Source organism: Antechinus flavipes, chromosome 2, assembly GCF_016432865.1.
Source record: "Antechinus flavipes isolate AdamAnt ecotype Samford, QLD, Australia chromosome 2, AdamAnt_v2, whole genome shotgun sequence".
NCBI lineage: Eukaryota > Metazoa > Chordata > Mammalia > Dasyuromorphia > Dasyuridae > Antechinus > Antechinus flavipes.
This window is the reverse complement of record NC_067399.1, coordinates 62,667,240-62,686,676: the sequence shown is the minus strand read 5'-3', so window position 1 is coordinate 62,686,676 and position 19,437 is coordinate 62,667,240. Positions and strand designations below refer to the sequence as shown.

At 41.0% G+C, this 19,437-nt stretch overlaps 1 protein-coding gene across 1 annotated transcript in view; it reads left to right on the top strand.

Annotated features, from left to right (window-relative positions):
• The first annotated feature begins 5,858 nt into the window (after positions 1 to 5,858).
• Positions 5,859 to 19,437, top strand: part of CMTM3 (CKLF like MARVEL transmembrane domain containing 3) — a 35,379-nt gene continuing 21,800 nt past the window's right edge. Inside the window, exon 1 of the mRNA XM_051975078.1 lies at positions 5,859 to 6,111. Coding sequence (XP_051831038.1) covers positions 5,983 to 6,111 — 129 coding nt within the window. The 5' untranslated portion in view covers positions 5,859 to 5,982. The remainder of the gene's footprint in view (positions 6,112 to 19,437) is intronic.

Sequence of the window (19,437 nt, the reverse complement as noted above, 5' to 3'; positions counted from 1 at the left end):
CTGCTGGTATTGCAAAAGTGAATCCTGAAAAGGTGTCTACCACAACATGGATAAAAGACAGACAACCAAAAGATTTATAATGGGTCACATCCATTTGCCAGATTTCATTGGGTCTCAAACCACGAGGGTTCTTCCCTGGAGGCAGTGTAGGAGCATGGAAAGGAAGGCAAGCTGGACAGGCTTTTTCTTGCTTCCTCTCTTGTTATTCCAAATTGTAAACATAAAGCTCGAGCAGCCTGATGATATTTAGAATGAGATGCCTGGGCTTCTTGGAATAAAGGAGTATTGACCAACATAGTTAGTAGTCTATCTGCCTTTGAATTATCATCAAAAATGGGACCTGGAAGTCCACTATGAGAGTGGATATGCAAAATATAAATCTTACCTGGATGCTTTCTCACTTGCTCTTGAAGTTTCTTAAAGAGCTGGTATATATTAGAAGCTGCAAATTTTATTTGGGCTGTGGCAATTCTTTGTACCACACCTACTGAATAGGCTGAATCAGATATTATATTTATGTCTCCTGGATAATAAGTAAGAGGTAGAATGATCGCATACAATTCATTCTGCTGAGTGGACTGAAAAGGAGTTCTGACTACTCTCTTTATAGTTAAGTCATGAGAATATACAGCACAAATATTATGTTTGGATGCTTCTGTAAAGATAGTTGGTCCTTTAAAAGGAACTTTAGAAACTTTTTCTTCAAGAATCCATCGCCAATTATGTAATAGTCTGGTTATCTTTAATGGAGATCCATGTGTAAAATTTGGAGCCATGGCTAATAAAATTTGCCACTCTGGGATGGTCTCACAGCACACATTAATTTGTGTATTGGTATAAAAGGTGTATATCTTGTCAGGTCTTGTCCCAGATAATTGTACTGCTCACTTAATGGCCTTTAATAGAATTCTAGCCACAAGCACTGGGTAAGGAGTATGTGATAACCGCATATTTTAAAATCAGCCTGAGTCAGGAATTCAGATTAAGGGAAAATCTTCACTCTTTATTCTCAGTAGAGGTGAAGAAGGATTGGAAGTGAAGGGGGATGGCGCTAGCAATGTGAGCAGCTGCTACAAGAAACCAGCCAGCAGTCCCTCCCTGCCTCTCTTTCTCTATCCACCAAAATCATCATTTCCTATACAACACACCAGGGCTTGCACAAAGAGTGGGCAGGGGCCATTCTTTCTCCAAGCTTATATATTAATAGAGTATGGTCCAATTACTATTTAGCCTCATGTGCTTGGGACCTCAGTGCATCACTTGAGCTTCAGCCCATTACATCTCCTGCTTTCTTTTGTTTTAGAACACAGGTGGTCATGCCATTCCTGACTCCTCAGGGAGGTCAGAGCACCCAAGGGGAGATGATCACACCCTCCCTGACTTCTCAGGAAAGGAGTTGAAAGCACCGAAAAGAAGGTGATCACAACCCCCCTGACTTCTCAGGAAGGGAGGTGAAAGCACTAAAAAGGAGATGATCACGCCCTCCCTGACATCTCAGGAAGGGAGATGAAAAGCACCAAAGGGAAGTAGGGGTTGCTAGCGGGTTTCTGGCTGACGGGTCTTATTATGCACAAACCCATCAGCATGGGAGGTATTACACAAGCACATAGCAATAACGCACAGGCTATTAGTGATGACCTTCCTCCAGTCAGTGCAGGCTCGATGTGGTGTAACAAACATGAATTGTACACGCAAGCAGTGGTATAACAAACAATATAAATCAACATGGTATTGTGAAAGATTTCCAGAAGTCCTTGAAGGAGGTTATGTAAATAACAATCATACATATGCCTCCTTCAGCAGCCAAGAGATAGTCCAAAACCAATCTATTGTCCATTGTTTCACATGTCAGGGAATCCAATGATCCCCACAAGTTTTTGAAGTCCTGCAAAAATCTTTCTATGTGTTAGGGAATCCAATAATTCCAGCAGATTTTGAAGTCCTGTAACAGTCTTATCATTTCTCAGAAAATCCAATGATTCCTGAGGGCTTTCAAATCTTAAGTCTCAGAGAATCCAATGATTCCTGAGGTTTTCAAGTCCTACAACAATCTTATGTCTCAGAGAATCCAATGATTCCTAAGGGTTTTGAAGTCCTACAACAATCTTATGTCTCAGAGAATCCAATGATTCCTGAGGGTTTTCAAGTCCTACAACAATCTTATCAGAAAAAGGGCCTCCTTTTCCACTCCTGGCTGAAATTCCATTTTCTTTTCTGGAGAGCAAAAGGCAAGCTAGATTTTTCATCAGTTTTTTTTTTCTGGTCCAGCAACTAAATAATCAACCTACTGATAGTTATACCTATCCAGAAGCAGGTATAGTTATGTCAATTAGAGAACAATCAAGTTTCTATGTGGTTCTCCATAGGCAGTTCTTAAGTCCTGTTATGCTCACGCTGCCTTCCTTGATAGAATATGAGCTCCTTAAACACAGAAAATGTTTCAGTTTCATTTTTATATTGCTAATACTTCGCACAAAGTTAGTATTGAATCAACAAGTATTTATCAAATACCTACTATGTGCCAGTTCCTGGAATATAGTAGATGCTTATTAAATACTTGTTAAATGTTGAGTAGATGATAGAGGACATAAAAAGAAGTTATTGTGGACCAGATTTGAGTCAGAACCAGGTTCTGGTTCTGAATTAGAATGAAATAAGACACAAACAACAAAAGGAAGTTTGCTTAGTCACAGTATGGAAAAGTTGATATTCAGTAAGAATATAGAGCTGGATCTGAGAGAGGCAGCCCCTTTCATCTCCATTTGAAAATAAACCTAGTTAGGAGAGTGTGTTGATTTACAAAGAAATGGGGACAGCTCAATTTTCATAAGTCCAACAAGGAATTCCCCTTTCTCAGAAAGGGCCCTGTGTATCTCATATTAACTGGACATTGCCATTCATCCAGAGTGAAGGTGACCTGGGGGTTTGGAGATAGGATGGGAAAAAAGAATTTGTTTCCAAGATAAATTTTATGGATGGTTATAAAAGTCTTTCTCTTCCCCACACTGGAAAAGTTGAAAATTGAAGCCCTGTGCTTAAAACTCCACACCTACCTCATCTTTATCTGTCAAAATTCTTCATCTTTCAAGGTCTATCTCAAATACCATCTACTCTTCCAGGAAGCCTTTCTGATCCCCCTTTCCCTCCAGGAAGTATTACTCTCTCATCTGAATTTAATACTTTGCTAATAATTTTCTTTTGCATTTATCACATGTTTTTTGGTATTATAGTCATTATATATCCACTAGCCTTATCTTACTAAACTATAAACTACTTGAGGCCAAGGATTCTATTTTACTTATTGTTTTACCTTGTGCAAAAATAGCCACTTAATAGCTGTTGAATGAATCCACAAGACTCAGTTATCTTTCAGGTAAGATGAAGAAGCAATTATGCCCTACCTCTATCCTCCTTTTTTTTCTGTTGTTTTAAGAAACTCAACTTTGTTGTTACATTAGCACAGTAGTTTCCAATCAGTGGTTTGGGGTTTTCAACAATGGTTCAAAAGACTTGATCTAAAAATTCTTTAAGAGCACCTTAAATAGTACATAATTGTTCAAGTATATAGCAAATAGATTTTTCCTTGGTGACAAGCAAACACATGTTTTATAATTTTATAATGTAAATTTTAATTTGGCTTTTTCATGGGTAAAACTTATCATTGTTGTCATTATGTTCCTTGGTGACAAGCAAACACGTTTTATAATTTTATAATGTAAATTTTGATTTGGCTTTTTCATGGGTAAAACTTATCATTGTTGTTATTATGAACACTTAATGAATACTAAAATGAGATAAACAAAAAATAAGCTTTAAAAAAATCTTGAATATTAGGGGCCAATCAGTCAATACGTATTAATTAAGCATCTACTATATGGCAGACATTGTGCTAAATGCTGGGAGCACAAATACACACAAAAAAGACACCTGCTCTCAAAGAACTTATAATCAAATGGAGGAGACAACAACACATACACAGAAGCTTAAAAAGAGTGAAGAGGCAAAAAAAAAAAAAAAAAAAGGTACAGAGTAAAAGAGAATGAGGAAGAAGCAGAAAGGAGTGCAACCAAGTGGAAAATAAAGAGATGACTAGGCATCCTCTTTAAACAGAAGTTTTGGCAAAAGCTGTTCACTCAATCCTTTATTTAGAGAGGTCCCTGGAGCAGAGGGGACTGATGATTTGAGTCCTAAGGCTGAAGTGAGCTTGCAGAGGGATGAGGTTTTTTATAAAAATATATTAAAGTGCTCTAGGGAGGAGGGAGGATACATAGAACAAAAAACATTCAGTATCACTGTATTAGTATATAAAAAAAAGATATAAACTCTTTGAAGAAAGGGACTACTTTTTCTCCTATCTTTTTGGCCCTAATCTGAACACTGCCTGACACATAGTAGGCACTTAAGAAATGATCATTGACCACCTAAGGATAGGATCAGATTCTGAGGATGTGATGCTCTACTAGCTTGGGTGGGCTATGACTTTTAAAAGATGGGTAGGAATTTAGCCAGCAGACAGGTAGAGGAGGGTCATGTGTAAAGACAATGAAGTTAGAAAGCATTGGATAAGCTTTGGGGAGGAGGGATGAAGAATATGTGAAATTATAAGATCATAGGATGGTTGGTTTTAGAGTCTGAAAGCATTTACATATTTTTCAGATGAGAAAAATGAGATTTATAGCTGGGAAGTGACTAGCCCTCAGGCTACACAGATAGTAAGAGTAAAGTCGGAATTTAAAACTATGTCTGTTGATTTTAAATCCTAGGCTTTAGTAATCCTTCCGAGTAGAATAATGTAATATCACAGACAGTCCTAAACCTCAGGAAGAAGAGTTTGAATTTTCCTGGGTAGGTAATAGGGAGTCACTGTGGCTTTCTCAGCAAAGGAATAACATAACCAAATATATACACAAAGTTCATCTGCCAGCAGAAGTAAGGGTGTGGGCAGGGTACAAGATGAAGGCAGAGACTAAAAGTCTTAGCAGATAAATGGGAGCCTATTGCAAGGTGAGGGTGTCCCAGAGGAGAGGACAGGTGGGAGAGATATTCCTGAAGGAGGGGGAAGACAGATAGACAGAGACAAAGACAGAAACTCAGAGAGAGACAGAGACAGACATAGAGCTCGAAAGAGACAGACAGACACAGAGAAAGACAGAGACACACACACAGAGAGTCAAACCCACAGAGAAACACACAGAAAGAGACAGAGACAGACACAGACACACAGAGATACAAACAGATACAGAGAAACACACACAAAGAGGAACAAGACAGAGACAGACACACAGAGAGGCAGACCCACAGAGAAACACTCCGAAAGAGACAGAAAGGCAGAGACAGACACACAGATAGCACACAGAGAGATAGAAAGAGACAGGAAGAGAGATAGAGACTGAGGCAGAGAGACAATCACAGAGAAACACACACAAAGAGGGACAAGACAGAGACAGACACACAGTCAGACCCACAGAGAAACACACAGAAAGTGACAAGAGACAGAAACAGAAAGACAGAGACAGACACCCAGAGATGGACACACACAGAGATAGAAAGAGACAGAGACAGAGAGAGAGACACAGAGAAACACACACAAAGAGGGATAAAACAGAGACAGACACACAGAGAAATAGAGACAGACCGACAAACCTACACAGAGAAACGGAGAGAAAAGACAAGAAGACAAAGACCGAGGCAGACAGACAGAGCAGTCCCTTAAGGTAACAGTCCATTTGGAGCCAAAAGAGACGGCGGTCGGGAAAGAAAAGGGGAGGACGAGTAGGGATGGGGGTCTGGGGAGAGGGCGGGAGCCTCGGCCCCTGAGGGCTCTCCTCCCACTTGTGGAACTCTTAGGTCTCTCTCCCTTCTCGCTTTTCTCCCCACCTCCCTCCTCCTCGCGTTTCCGCAGTGTCATGATTTCCGTTTCCCTCAAAGAAAGAAGGGTAAGGGGGACGAGAAGGAGAGAGGGCTCCCAATCCTGCAGCTTCCATGTGGCCCCCAGCCGACCCCGAGCCCGCCGGCGCCCCGGATGGCCCCCAAACCCAGAGCCTGAGAGCTCTGCTCCCCACGCGGGAGTTCTTGTGCTCCCGTAAGGGCCGGCTTCTGTTAGGAGAATCGGTAAGTAAGGAGGCGCCCTCCACCCCGCACCCCAGGGGTGCCCCCACACAGGACCTGAACAGAGACACTCTGGTGAGTCTGGCACAGCGCCAAAGCAGCCGCGCCCACCTCGCCCCATCCCGAGTCCCGCACCCGGCGGGGATGACCCGAACCCACACCCCGGGGTCTAGGGTGTCACCGGCGTTTGAAACCAGGAGCGGAGAGGCGGTTAGCGGGGAGCTTAGGGGGCTGGGGTTCGTATGCATCCCTAGAATCCACAGGCCAGCCTGGCAAGCCTGGGGCTGATCCAGACTAGCAGCCGGATCCCGGACTTTTGCTCAAAGTCTCGGCAACTGACATCAGGCTTCCAAAATGCTGGGGAAGTCCGGGTCTGGCAATTCCTGGACCTTCAGAACTTCTACCCGTCGTAGAACATAGACTGTCAGTGTTGGTTAGGAACTTAGTCCCTAAAGTGCTAGAGCTGGGAGGATCCTTTGAACATAGATACCCCTTCACAGAGAGAAGATAGTAGTCAAAGATTGAGCACATTGGTAGCCAAGGTAGGGCTAGAACTCAGGTCTCAGCTTTTAGAATGGTTCTGAGACAGGTCATGAGCCATTAATTGTCAATGACTAAACCTACTCTTTGACCATAGATGCCAGTAGCATCCTGAACCAGGACAGGAAAAATGCATCCAATGGCCTTAGGTTGGAGGTCTGGGGAAAGCTGATATTATAGTGTTCCCAGAGATATGGTCCAAGTAACTCTCCCCACTCACCTTGACCCTAGCTGATTGACCCTAGGAGAGTGAAGGTTTCCTGGGTAAGGCAGAAAGATATGTCTGATGTCTACTCCCTTTTTGAAATAAATCGGGGATAGAATGGGGAGAGCGAAAAGTAAAGACTGAGAGAAGGTGAGTCTTTTGTCACTAGCAGCCTCTCCAGTTTGAGACCCTGAGCTGGATCAGAGTGGGGATCAAAAATCTCTCTCAGCTATGACATTTCATGAGTTTGAACTGCAAAGTCGAACATAGCCCAATCCTTATTCCTAGCTTCTACTCATTTGCCACAAAAGTCTGTGCTTGGGAGGGACCTGCTTGTTCTCTTTTTGTTCAACCTTAAAGGTGATCTTAGGAGGTAGCAAGACAGCAAAGCGGAGAGCACTGGCCTTGCAATCAGAAGGACCTGAGCTCAAATGTGGCCTCAAATGTTTACTAGCTATGTGACCCTGAGCAAGTCACTTAAGCCTGATTGCTTCAAAAGAAAAAAAAAGTGACTCTAGTAACCACGACACTGCCTCCAAAAGATCTGTCCCAATACTCCCAAAAAATCGTCATTTTCACAAGAGGCATTGTGCAGCCCTGGTGAGAGAGTTGGCTTCACCCCCAGGAAAATCGGGGTTCAAATACCACCTCTGAACCATACTTGCTGTGACTCTCACTTGACCTCTCAGAGATCTAGGCAATTCTCTAAACTCCTAAATTTCTGAGAAGATGCTGACCTGCACTAGTGGAAGGAGTGATGTCATCCAGGAGTTTCTTTCATCAAGAAATCATAGGTCCAGTCTCTACTTCTATCCTTGTGTTTTCATAGAATCATAAAATTTCAAGGACATGAGGGCATTTAGTTCAATCTCTGAACAGAAATCTCATGGATGTATCCCTAATAATAAAGATTCTGTCTAAAAATCTTACTAACAATAGTAAAAACTTAACCATCTTCTAAGGCAGACCATCCAACTTTTGGGCACCTCTGGCCATGAAGGAGGATCTGCAGTAGAAAGAATACTGGTTTTAGACATGGCGACTTGGGTTTAAATCACTGTCTTGTTCTACTTTGTGGAGTAATTTGGGGATTATTTCTTCATCTGTAAAAACAGGGCTTTGAACTCAATTCTCTCAAAGGTCTCTTCCACACCTGAAAATTTATGACATTTTCTAAAAGGGTAACCCCTTTAGCAGAGGACCCCTCTTTTGCCCAAGACTCCTGAAGCTGCGGTCCTCCTTAGTCCTTCCAGTTATATTGTTCCTCTGCTTCCTAGACTTAGCTCCATGCCTTTGATGTTCCGGCTGTACTTGATGAAGTCTTTTGCAATTGATAAAGTGCAAGGCTTTTCTTTGCGGCTGTACACAATTTAACTTTATCACCAGATCCCATCCATCCATACTTCAGAAATGACTAGATCTGTGCCCTTTCAGGCACTTAAGATTATATTTCCTGTAATGTCAAATGAGCACTCCCCTCCTCCCTCCTGCCACATTCCCTCTTGCTACACATTCTTTTGCCACTTTCCTCCTTGTCTCCCCCTCTTATCACTCTCCCCCCTTTACTACCCTCCCCTCCTGCTATCCAACCCTTTGCCACTTTCCTTGTCAGTCCCCTCCCTTGCCAGTCTTCCTCCTTGCTTATCCTTCCCTCCCCTGTCTCTCTCTCACACACACACACACACACACACACACACACACACACACACACAGAGTCTAGTTTCATAAAGGTGAAATGTGGCTCACATCCCTCTTCCCTCCCTCCTCTCCCAGGGCTTTGAAAGAAGAACTGCTGCCAAATTTCTCCTCCTTAACACATCTGGTTTTTGTTCAGTGAAGTCACCATAAGCCACTATACTTCTCCGCCTGCTGGAGCCACCCCTTCCCCACCCCCTTTAGAAGGCAGCACACGTCCCACAGCCCCTATAGAGGAAAAGCAGAAATGCTAGGGCAACTGTTTCCTTTATGGGACAACTGCCTGTCATTCCACAACTATCAGAGAGGAACTGTGGTATGGAGCAAAGAACTTTAGCTGAGAATGGCAAATCTGGGTTCAGATCTCCACTTATCCCTGCCTGGGCTCCTCTGAGAGGGTCGCTTCCATCACTGGGACTCAGTTTTCTCCTTGTGAGTTGAGGTGGAGTGGGAGGGGGCTAAATTGGTCAAGGGTACAGAGTATCTTCTAAACATTTCTTATTGAATCCCCACAATTCTGCATAAGTATTATCATTTTCATTTTGTAGATGGGGAAACTGAGGTGCAAAGAAGTTAAATGAGTAACCTAAGGTCATCCTTCTAGGTGGCAGCAGTGTTGGGATACAGTCCAGGTTTTCTGACTCTAAACCTAATGATGTTTTTCCACATCTGCCGAGGACAAGGGCTGGGTGGGTTTCAACATCTGGCTGCAGTTCATACCAAAGAATCACAGTTCAAACTTTCCCTACAGTGGAGCCAAACTTTTTTCTCCCACTAATGCAATCTATATGAAGCTAGAGTGAATTTAGCTCAAAAACCAATTTTAAAGTATCTAATATGTTCTGGCTGCTGTAGTATTTGTAAAATTTAAAGAAGACATTCTAATAGTGGGGAAAGTAACTAAAAGGTACCTGTAATTAGTCATATATAAGTACATTTTAAATGATGCAAAATGGAGTCCCATGTGAGCTCTGAAAATGAAAACATCAATAGCATAAGGACAGGAAAAGGTGTCATTCATTATTCAATCAACATTTGCTAATTACCTGCTACAGGACCCTAGGGATATAAAAGCAGAAATGAAACAGTCCCTGTTCCCATATTTGTCTATGGGAAGACAAAATACACATCTAGAAAGAAATGCAAAACATTAACAAAACCAGATATGAACTTTAATGAGGAGGAGGTGAGGAAGGAAGAGGTGTGCAGGAAAGGTGGAAGGTTGAATCTTGAAGAAAACCAGGAATTCTAAGAAGAAGATGTGAGAAGAGGGTAAATTCAATAGTCTGTGCAAAGGCAAGTCAAGATAGAAGATAAAGCATCATGAAAAAGAATAGCAAGACCAGTTTGGCAGAACCTTTGAGTTCATAGAGGAGAGTAATGTATAATAAACCTGAAATGTTAGTTTGGAACCAGGATGTGAAGTGTTTTAAATACTTATTAGAGAACCTTTTATCTGCTTCTACAGGTAAGTGGTAGTCATCAGAGTTTATTGAGAAGTGGAGTGAATTCAGAAATTTACTGTGGCAGTTTTGTGGAAGATGGACTGGCATGAGAGAAAAATTGGATAAAAGGGAACCAATTAGGAGGCTAATAGTCCAGATGAGAAATAATAGAGCCTGAACTAGGATGGCAATTGTAAGGAGGCAACAGACTTGAGAGATCTCATGGAAGTGAAAATTACCAAGACTTGGCCATTGTCCAGAGATATGGAAGGGAAAAGTCAGAAGTGATGGGAGTTTTGAACCAAGGTGATTAATTACAAAGGTAGAGGTGCCCTCAACAGAAATAGGGAAATTCCAAAGTTCTCTCTTGGATATATTGAATTTGAGATGCCTAAGAGATATCCAGTTCAAAATATTCAGTAGGTGGGAATAGAGTTCAGGAGGGAAACTAGAGCTGGATATCAAGATCTGGACGTCATCTGCAAAACTATGGGAATGAAACCCATGAGAGCTGATATACCTGTCGCCAAGACTGAAGGTATTGAGATAGGAAGGGAGAAAGCTCAGGACAGAACTTGTTGCAGGTACAGCCATGGGTTGGGGGGATACTGAAGACTATCCTGCAATGGAGACTGAGAAGGACCATTCGGACAGATTGGCAAAGAGCCCAGAAAAAGAGCTGTGTCATAAAAATCTAGTTGAGGAAAGACTATCCAGAGAAGAGTGTCAGCAGTGTTGAAGGCTTCAGAGAGAGTGGAAAAGATAAGGATTGAGAAAAGGTCAGAAGTTTTGGCAATGAGAGATAAATTATTGCTATCTTTGAAAAGTTGCTTTAAATGAGTGAATGAAGCGACAGAGCTCTGAAGAGAAAGAGGAGAGAGAAATGCAACGATGGTAGACAACTTTTTCTAAGAATGTGGTTGAGAAAGGAAGGGGAACTATCGAATAAGGAGATATTAGAATCTAGTGTGGATTTTTTAAGGAAAGGGAAAAGATGGGCATATCTGTATGCATTAGTGGACTTCGAGTAGGAAAGAAATAGATTAGAGAGAGGGAATAAGAGTGGAAGCCAAACTGCTAGAGGTTGGAAATACTGGGGGTGATGGGATTCAGAGTACACATAGAATTCGGGATTTCTTAACCTAAAGTACAGGAACTTGTGTTTTTAAAAATGAATAATCTTTTAATCATGGCATTTCAGCAAAATTGGCTTCTTTTTCAATTTTATACACTTTAATACATTTATACATTTAATACAATTATAATTTAATACATTTAAAGCTATGCTATAATTTCTTCCTGAGTCTGGCTGGATGGGAATCGCAGCTTGGTCCACAGGGAGGTGAAGGGAAGGGAGCCGTAAGGTTGATAAAATCCTTCTTGGAAAACAAAGCTGGAACTCAGGCCTGCTGCCTGAGCAGCACTAACACCCTCCCCTGCCCCGGTCAATGACATCATCTTTTCTCTACTGAGGAATATATATTAATTAATAATAGTGTTAATAAAATATATGCTATTACAATATATAATATTTAAAAATATTATTGCAAAAAGAGGCACAGAGGTTTCATCAGACTGCCAAATGGGTTCTGGACTTAGAAAAAATCAAGAACCCCTGGTGTATAAAATTATACCCCATTATCCCTTATCTTAGTGAGGAAAAAGGCCACCTCTTCATTAGAGATTGAAGTAAAGGAATAGACAATGGTGAATGGTGGTATTAATATCAAGATGTATAAGATGTGAAGAAGAAGAATATGTAGAGACATAAATAGCCTCAATTTTCTAGTGAAAATATGAGAGTAAAGGACTTAGGAATATGAGTGTTATGGGAGCTTGAGGAGAGAAGAGAAGGTATGGAATATTTGAGATGTGTAATTAATGACTATATGAAGAAAAGGAAGGTAGAATACAACAGGCATAGGGAACACTGTGAGCAAAGGCAAGGAAGGGGGAGAGAACAGGGCAGGTTTGGAGTACAGAGGATATTCCAGTTTTTCTGCAGGCTAGCCTACTGGGAAATGATGGAGCTTGACTGAGATAGGGAGGGAAGGTCATTTGAGATTCTGATTGGCTTCATATCAAAAAACCAAAGATCAGACTGTTGTCCCCATCTGGGTCTATGGTCTCATCCCATAGTGGAATGGAAAGATTGTTGGAGTTGGAGTCCAGAAATCTGGATTAGAGAGTCCTGACTGTGTGATCTTAAGCAATTCATTTCATGCTCTTAAGCTTTATCTTCCTCATCTGGAAAATGGAAATAACTCCTATATGACCTAAGTCATAGGGTCACCCATAGTAGAGAAAACATCATAAACCTTAAATCATTCTAACAATAGGACCTCCTTCAATAACTTATCCTGAGTCTGGCTGGATGGGAATCGCAGCTTGGTCCACAGGGAGGTGAAGGGAGGAGAGCCGTAAGGTTGATAAAATCCTTCTTGGGAAACAAAGCTGGTACTCAGGCCTGCTGCCTGAACAGCACTAACACCACCCTTCCCACCCCTCCCCACCCCCGTCAATGACATCATCTTTTCTCTACTGAAGGAACTTAGTCACAGCCCGTCCCATCCACAGCTTCTCTTCCTCAATTTGTCTTTCTCCGTGGCCTTGAGACCACAATCTGCCATTGTTTAGCTTCCTTCTTCCTATCAGCCATTATCTTTTTCTTTTAAAAAAATGTCCTCCTTAGAATTTTGGGTTTTTTGCCACTGTCACCAACCAATAATCATCTCATCCTCCCCACCGTCCCTTTGGAACCCTTCTTTATGGTGAAAGCATCACAGTGACTATGTCTGACAGCAAGCTGCTCCTCCCAACCAGGTCAACTTAGAAAATTCTTCAGGGAACAGCTTCCCAGAGCATGTGGGTGTAGATAGCACGGTATGGGGGAATAGGCCTACTTTTAAATGGTATTATTCTCTGCATTACTTTGGGTGAGTCATAGCTCCTACAATGGACTTCAATTTTCTCATTAATAAAATGAAAGGGCAGGACTAAATGATCCTTAAAGTTTCTTCCGGTTTTTAATTTTATGATCCAATGATATCATTCATATGGGCATCCGTGATGTCATTGGTTTTCTTCAAAAGCTAAAGGAAGAACAACAACAGTATATGGGACTGGAAATTAAAGCAGTTCCACTTTATTACACACACACACACACAGCCACTAGTGACTAATGCTACAGTTCCATTTAAAATCAATTAACTTTTAGAAATCTATGTTTAAAGTTATAGCAAAAATTAAGCAGTAAATATTTGTTCCCAAGTCTTTGGAGGACATGTTGCACCACCCCACCTTGATTTCTAGGGAAAGCACACTCAGACTTTGTCAGAACAGTTCTTAAATAGCACTAGTGCTGCTCAACTCTTTCCCAAAGATGATGTCACAGGTATCTCAGGGATGGCCAGCCCATCAGAGGGAAGATCAAGCCGTTACTCTTAGCCACTCATGTCATCACAAATTGGTCCTGGTCCCTTTGTAGTTCATTTATATATTCTTCTTGTCATTCAATTGTATGTCATGTAACCCCATGGGACTTTTCATGATCCTCTTTGGGGTCTTCTTGGCAAAAGTAAAGAAGTAGTTTGTTATTTCCTTCTCCAACTCATTTTACAGATGAGGAAACTGAGGCAGACAGGATTACGTGACCTGTCCAGAGTTACACAGCTAGCAAATATTAGAGGCCACATTTGAACTCAGATCTTCCTGACTCCAGGCCTGGCACTCTATCTACCATATCACTTATCTACCTTCAACTTCTACCAAACTGGGAAAGGCTTAATCATCATTTTGTACCTACTATGTGACAGATACTATGCAAAATGCTAGAGATAAAAGGGAGGAAGGGGAAGGAAATAAGCACCTACTGTGTGCCAGGCACTGGACTAAGCACTTTTTACAAATATAATCTCCTTTGATAATCACAGCAACCCTGAGAAGTAGATGTGGTTGTTCTTCTTGTTCTCCAGTTAAGGAAGCTGAGGCAGAGATTCAGTGACTTGCTCAGGGTGACAAAGCTAGTAAGTGACTGAGTATTTGAACTAGAGTCTTCCTGACACCAAGCCCAGCACTCTGCCCACTGAGCCACCAGCTGCCTCCTAATACAATATCAAAAAAACTAAACAGTCTGTTCTCAATCCACAAGCACTTATTGTTTTGTGGCTGTTGTTTGTCCTTTATTATAAAACCATGACATCAGGGAGATGATGCTATGACATACAAATAAATTGGATTTAAGTGAGGGAGGAAGGGAGGCTGCCTCACTTTTCCCTCCAGAGCCATCTGTGTCCAGTGACCAGATATAGAGGAAAATGACTGGAGATGTCCACAGGGCAGTCCTGAGCACTGGGAATACAAAGATAAACAAAAACACGGTCCCTAGCCTCTAGGACATCACATTCTAAAGCAGAGTCAGCATACAAACAACTGCACATAGAAATATATCTCAGTGTGAGTGGGATGGACTCTCAGAAAGAAGGGGGCAGGAGGAGGGTCACACACAAGATCTTTCTCAGAAGGTGGGATTTGAGCTGAGTCTTGAAGTAAGTCAGGGAAGAGGCAGAGGTAAGAAGGGGAGTCTTTTGGACAGTTAACAAAGACTCCAAGTTAGGAGATAAGTTTCCTATGTGAGGGACAGCAAGGAGGCCAGAGTCACTGCATTGTCAGGTACGTGGGCAGTAGTAAAGCATAAGAAAGAAAGGGCAGGAGGTAGCCAGGTGGTGAAGACCTTTATATGTCAAACAAAAGATTTTATGTGTGATCCTGAGGTCTTTGGAGTTTACTGAGTAAGGGGATAACATGATCAGATTGATCAGTTTAGCATCTGAACAGAGGATGGACTGGAATGGATGAAAAATTGAGGCAAGGAGACCAACCAGCAGGTCACTGAAATGGGCATGAGGCAATGAAGGCTAATAATATTTGGGTAATGGTTGTGTTGGAGGAGAAAGAAGCTTATATGATTTATATTACAAAGATAAAAATGATAGGACTTGGCAACTCATTGGAAGGGAAGAAAATAGGATTCAAAGATATCACCTTATGTTTTAAGCCTGAGTGACTAAGATTCAGGTACTCTTCCACGGTAATAGGGAAGTTGGGAAGAGGGAAGGGTTTGGGAAAAAAGATAATGAATTCTGTTTTGAACTTAATGACTTTGAAATGTCACTGCAAATTCAGTTCAATATGTCCAATAAGCAGTTGGTGAAGCAAGACTGACGATCACGAGAGAGGTTAGAGCTGAATAAATAGATCTGACAGTCAACTACATAGAGATTATTAAACCCTTGGGAGATGGTAGGATCATGAAATAAGGTGGTAGAGAGGGAAAATATGGCCAAGAAACTTCCATTCTAATGGAAGGGACATATTTGAGTCTATACAAGATACATACAAATTAAACACGTGGTAACCATGAAATGAAAGACAAAGGAAAGATGGAGGGTAAAGGAATGTCTTCAATTCTAGTGAGTGAGCTGAATCTTGAAAGAAAAGAGGCATCCCAGAAGGTAGTGAAAAAGGAGTGTGTTCCAGATACAGGGGATAGTGAACGCAAAAGCAATGGTATAAAAAATGGTGCAAACTGTGAGGAATAATAGATCAGGATGACTGGATTTCAGAGAACAAAGGGAGTATTGTATAAGGAAACAGGAAAAGTAGGAAGAGTCCGGGTTGTGTTTCTTTTTTATTTTAGATGGAATAGTCGATTGCACTGGGGAATGACATGAAAAGAACTGAACTCTAGAAAAAGCACTTTGTGACTGTGAGGACAGATCAGAATGGAGAGAGAATTGTGTCAGAAAAAAATGGAGCCTATTGAAGAGTCTAGACAAGATGTAATAAGGCAAAACTTATTAGTGTGGTGACTGTATGGGTGAAAGGAAAGGGAGCATATCCAAAAGATGTCGGTGGAGAGATTGTATATATGGAGGTGAAAGGAATCAAAAATGACCCAAAGATCTTGTGTGACTTGATGAATTATGGCACTCTCAATAATAACAGGGAAGTTTGGAAGAGGAGTGGATTTGGGGGGAAGGATCATGAGTTGTTTTAGACACGTTGAGTTGGAGATGTCTAGGGGACATCCAATTCAAAATGTCAGACCGCAACTGGAGTTTGTATACATTGATCTGGTAGTCATATGCATAGAAATACTAACTGAACCCATTCCCAGGACTAGAGTTATCTGGAGGGAGAATGTATAGAGAGAAGGCAACCAAAATAGTACATTATGATTTGGCTAAGGAGGCTGAAAAGGAGAAATCAGAAAGATAAGAAAAGGCCCAAGAGGAGAGGAGTGATTGACAGAGAGACAACTGTGAGATCAAGAAAAATGAGAATTGGAAAAGTGCCATTAAATTTGGCAATTAAGAGATTCTTGGTGACGCTGGCAATGTACTTAGATTCTCTCACCACCAGCCTCAGTTCATTCTGAGCTTTAGCAACCCTCACAGGACCTTTACAGGACCATGTCACACTCTTACATTCATTTTATTACCAGACTTTGCTTCCATTTTCTTTTTTTAATATCTAGGTTGGTTGGTGAGTTTATTTATATCAATCTCTTCAGATAAATCTTATTTTTCCTTCTCATTGTAAGTTTCCCTTCTTCAGAATATCATTCTCATTGCCTTCGGGCTGATGTTTCCTGAAACATTTAGATGTACACTGAAGCACAGGATCCTAGTTATCCTCCCTCTGAACCTTTAGAAATCTTGTTTGCCAAAATCTAGGGGGCATGTCAGCTATGCCCAGATTTCCTCAACTTCTCTATCACAAACTCTCAGATGAGTGGTCAGCTTCCTCCAAAGTCCCATCATTTATACCCCTAAAATCATTTCCTCTCCGTTAGTTAGAATTAGATCCAGAATTGTTGGTCAGTCACTCAACTGACAGTACTTATTATGTGTCAGGAATTATGCAAAGAAAAGCAAAAACACAGTTCCTCAAGGAGCTCACATTCTAATGGGGGACACAACAAATAATTGTACTTACATGATAAGTATGCTGTAAATGGAAAGTAATTTAAAAGAAAGACACTAGCAGGGTGAAGAGGAAGAGGAGGAGGAGACAGGAGGTGACAGGAGACAGGAAAGGCCTCCTGCAGGTGCTGGGATTTGAGCTCTTTCTTTTTTTTTTTGAGCTAACTCTTGAAGGAAGCCAGAAGGCAGAAGTGAGGAGGGAGAGGAAATTGAATTTCCTCTTGTTAGTTCCTTTACCTTTGAAAGAATAAAATGATCACTAAGGCAAGTCAAGAAGTAATTAACTATTCTGATTTGTTTTTTATTTATAAAAATAAAGTTTTTATTTTATTTAATATTAAATATCTATATATAAATGCTGAAAGTTCATACATAACAAGAAAGTAGCCACTAGTATCTATCTACCTATATTTATCTAGATAGATAGACAGACAGACAGATAGATAGATACTAGTGACTGTTTTCTTGTTTCCTATGAATTTCTCAAGTTTCAGCTATTTATTCTTCTTACTTTTTTGTGGTTACTATCTATAGTAGCTAACTTTTGGGATGCCCATAAGCAGTTCTGGCACATAACATTAATAAATGCTTGTTCCCTCTTCCCCCTTATTACTTTAAAGTTATTTTGATTAGATTTGCAAGATACCTGGCAAATGCATTTGAAGCAGCCTTTGTTTGAGTATACTCCATCTCTGGCTGGGAATTTGTCAAACCCATTTTCAGATGCCACTTTTTTAACCAGCTGTGCTTTTCCCAAACTGATTTTTCTCTCCTGCATCCCTTTCCCTCAGTGGGCAACAGTAAGGAAAACATAAACTGTGCCCCTCTTGTCTTGCCCAAAGCTTAATCATCATTGGGAAAACTTTTTCATTTTCCTTCTGGAAGTGCCATGTAAATCACCAGAAAGGGAGAGTTGTCATCTTGGAAGGTTCTGTGTTATGTCTTGGCTAGGTTGTACCCTAGGAAGAAAAAAGATCTGTTATTAGGACAACAAATAGCCTCCTCAGTATCCCTGATCAGAGAATCACCAATGACGACGACTCCTCCTTCCTTCTTCCTGTGTTTCTAACTGGATGATCACTTACCAACAGTTCCCAAGACTCCTCCAACATTCCTAGGAGGGCATGTGGCTTCTTACTTCTGAGAACATCCATTGTATCCTCTTTAAGAAAAGCCTCAAATCTATTTCAGTTCTAGTTATACAAATGTCCTTTTCCTCCTCTTTTTCCATCCCCCATCATTCTAGAAAGGGTTTTCTCCCCTTCTCCACATTAGATCACTTCTCCACCCCCCAATGAAGCCTTGCTTCTGTTACCTGTAGAAATCCTCCATTGCAGAAACAACCTAGAGTGGAGAGTGGTGTTAAGTCCCTTTCCCTTCTCCTCCAGGGAAACACCTGCCACATAGATAATGGCTTTTGGAAGACAACATTGTTGTTGTTGTTGTTGTTGGAAAAGATGCAAACCCCAGCATCTCCAGAGAAGTCACTGCATAGATTCCCTTACATTTCTTTGGTTGAGATTTTCAGCCTGGTTTCTTGAAAGAACTTGTGAGCGCTTGTTTACACCATGACATTCAGCCTCTGGCGAAAACTCATTATGGTCCATGATCATTATAGGAGAACCTGACATTATTCAAATTCCTTTCCTTGTCTCCATCACAGGAGCCAGCCACAGCTGTCACATCCACTTCCTCTTGAGTCTTCCACCCATCTCAGATCCTCTTCATTCAGTCTACTCCATCAATCTGCTTATCTACTTTAATTTTTCAGTCAGTCAATAAACATTGATTAAGTGAAAATTATTGCCAGATTGCCTAATTGTCTACAATCTTTTTATGGACTGCTCATTCCTCTTGATCCTGCTTCTCTTACAAACCAGAGGGAGAATCAAAATCATTTCCTAGGCCTAGAAAATCTAGGCCTAGAAATTGTTCTTCAAATTACCTTCAATTTAATCACAAATTTTATCAAATTTCTTTTCTCCAAATTCAATTTTCAAACTAAAATAGTAATAATGATAAAACTAACCTGTATTTCAAGGCTCGGAAAATGCTTTACAAATATTATTTCACCTGATCCTCATAACAACCCTGGATTGTTACTCTATGATTATGCCCATTTTATAGATGAGGAAACTGAGGCAAGCAGAAGTGACTTGCCCAGGATCATATCTTCCTGACTCCAGGTTCAGTAATCTATCCACCATACTCTCTAACTGCCTAGTACGAACCTCTCCAAGTTCATTATATGATATCTTCGTATTCTGCTCAAGATCTTCCTCTCTCTCTCTTTCCCTGCTCCTCTTCCCACAGAATCAGATAGTAGACAATATGTGATAATAATATGTAAAATGCATTGTCTTTGCACCAGATAAATGTTAGTATTAAGTAATGCACACTCTCAGTGATAAAACCTAGATCCTTCAATTATTAAAGCATAGATAAGGCCATATTACGT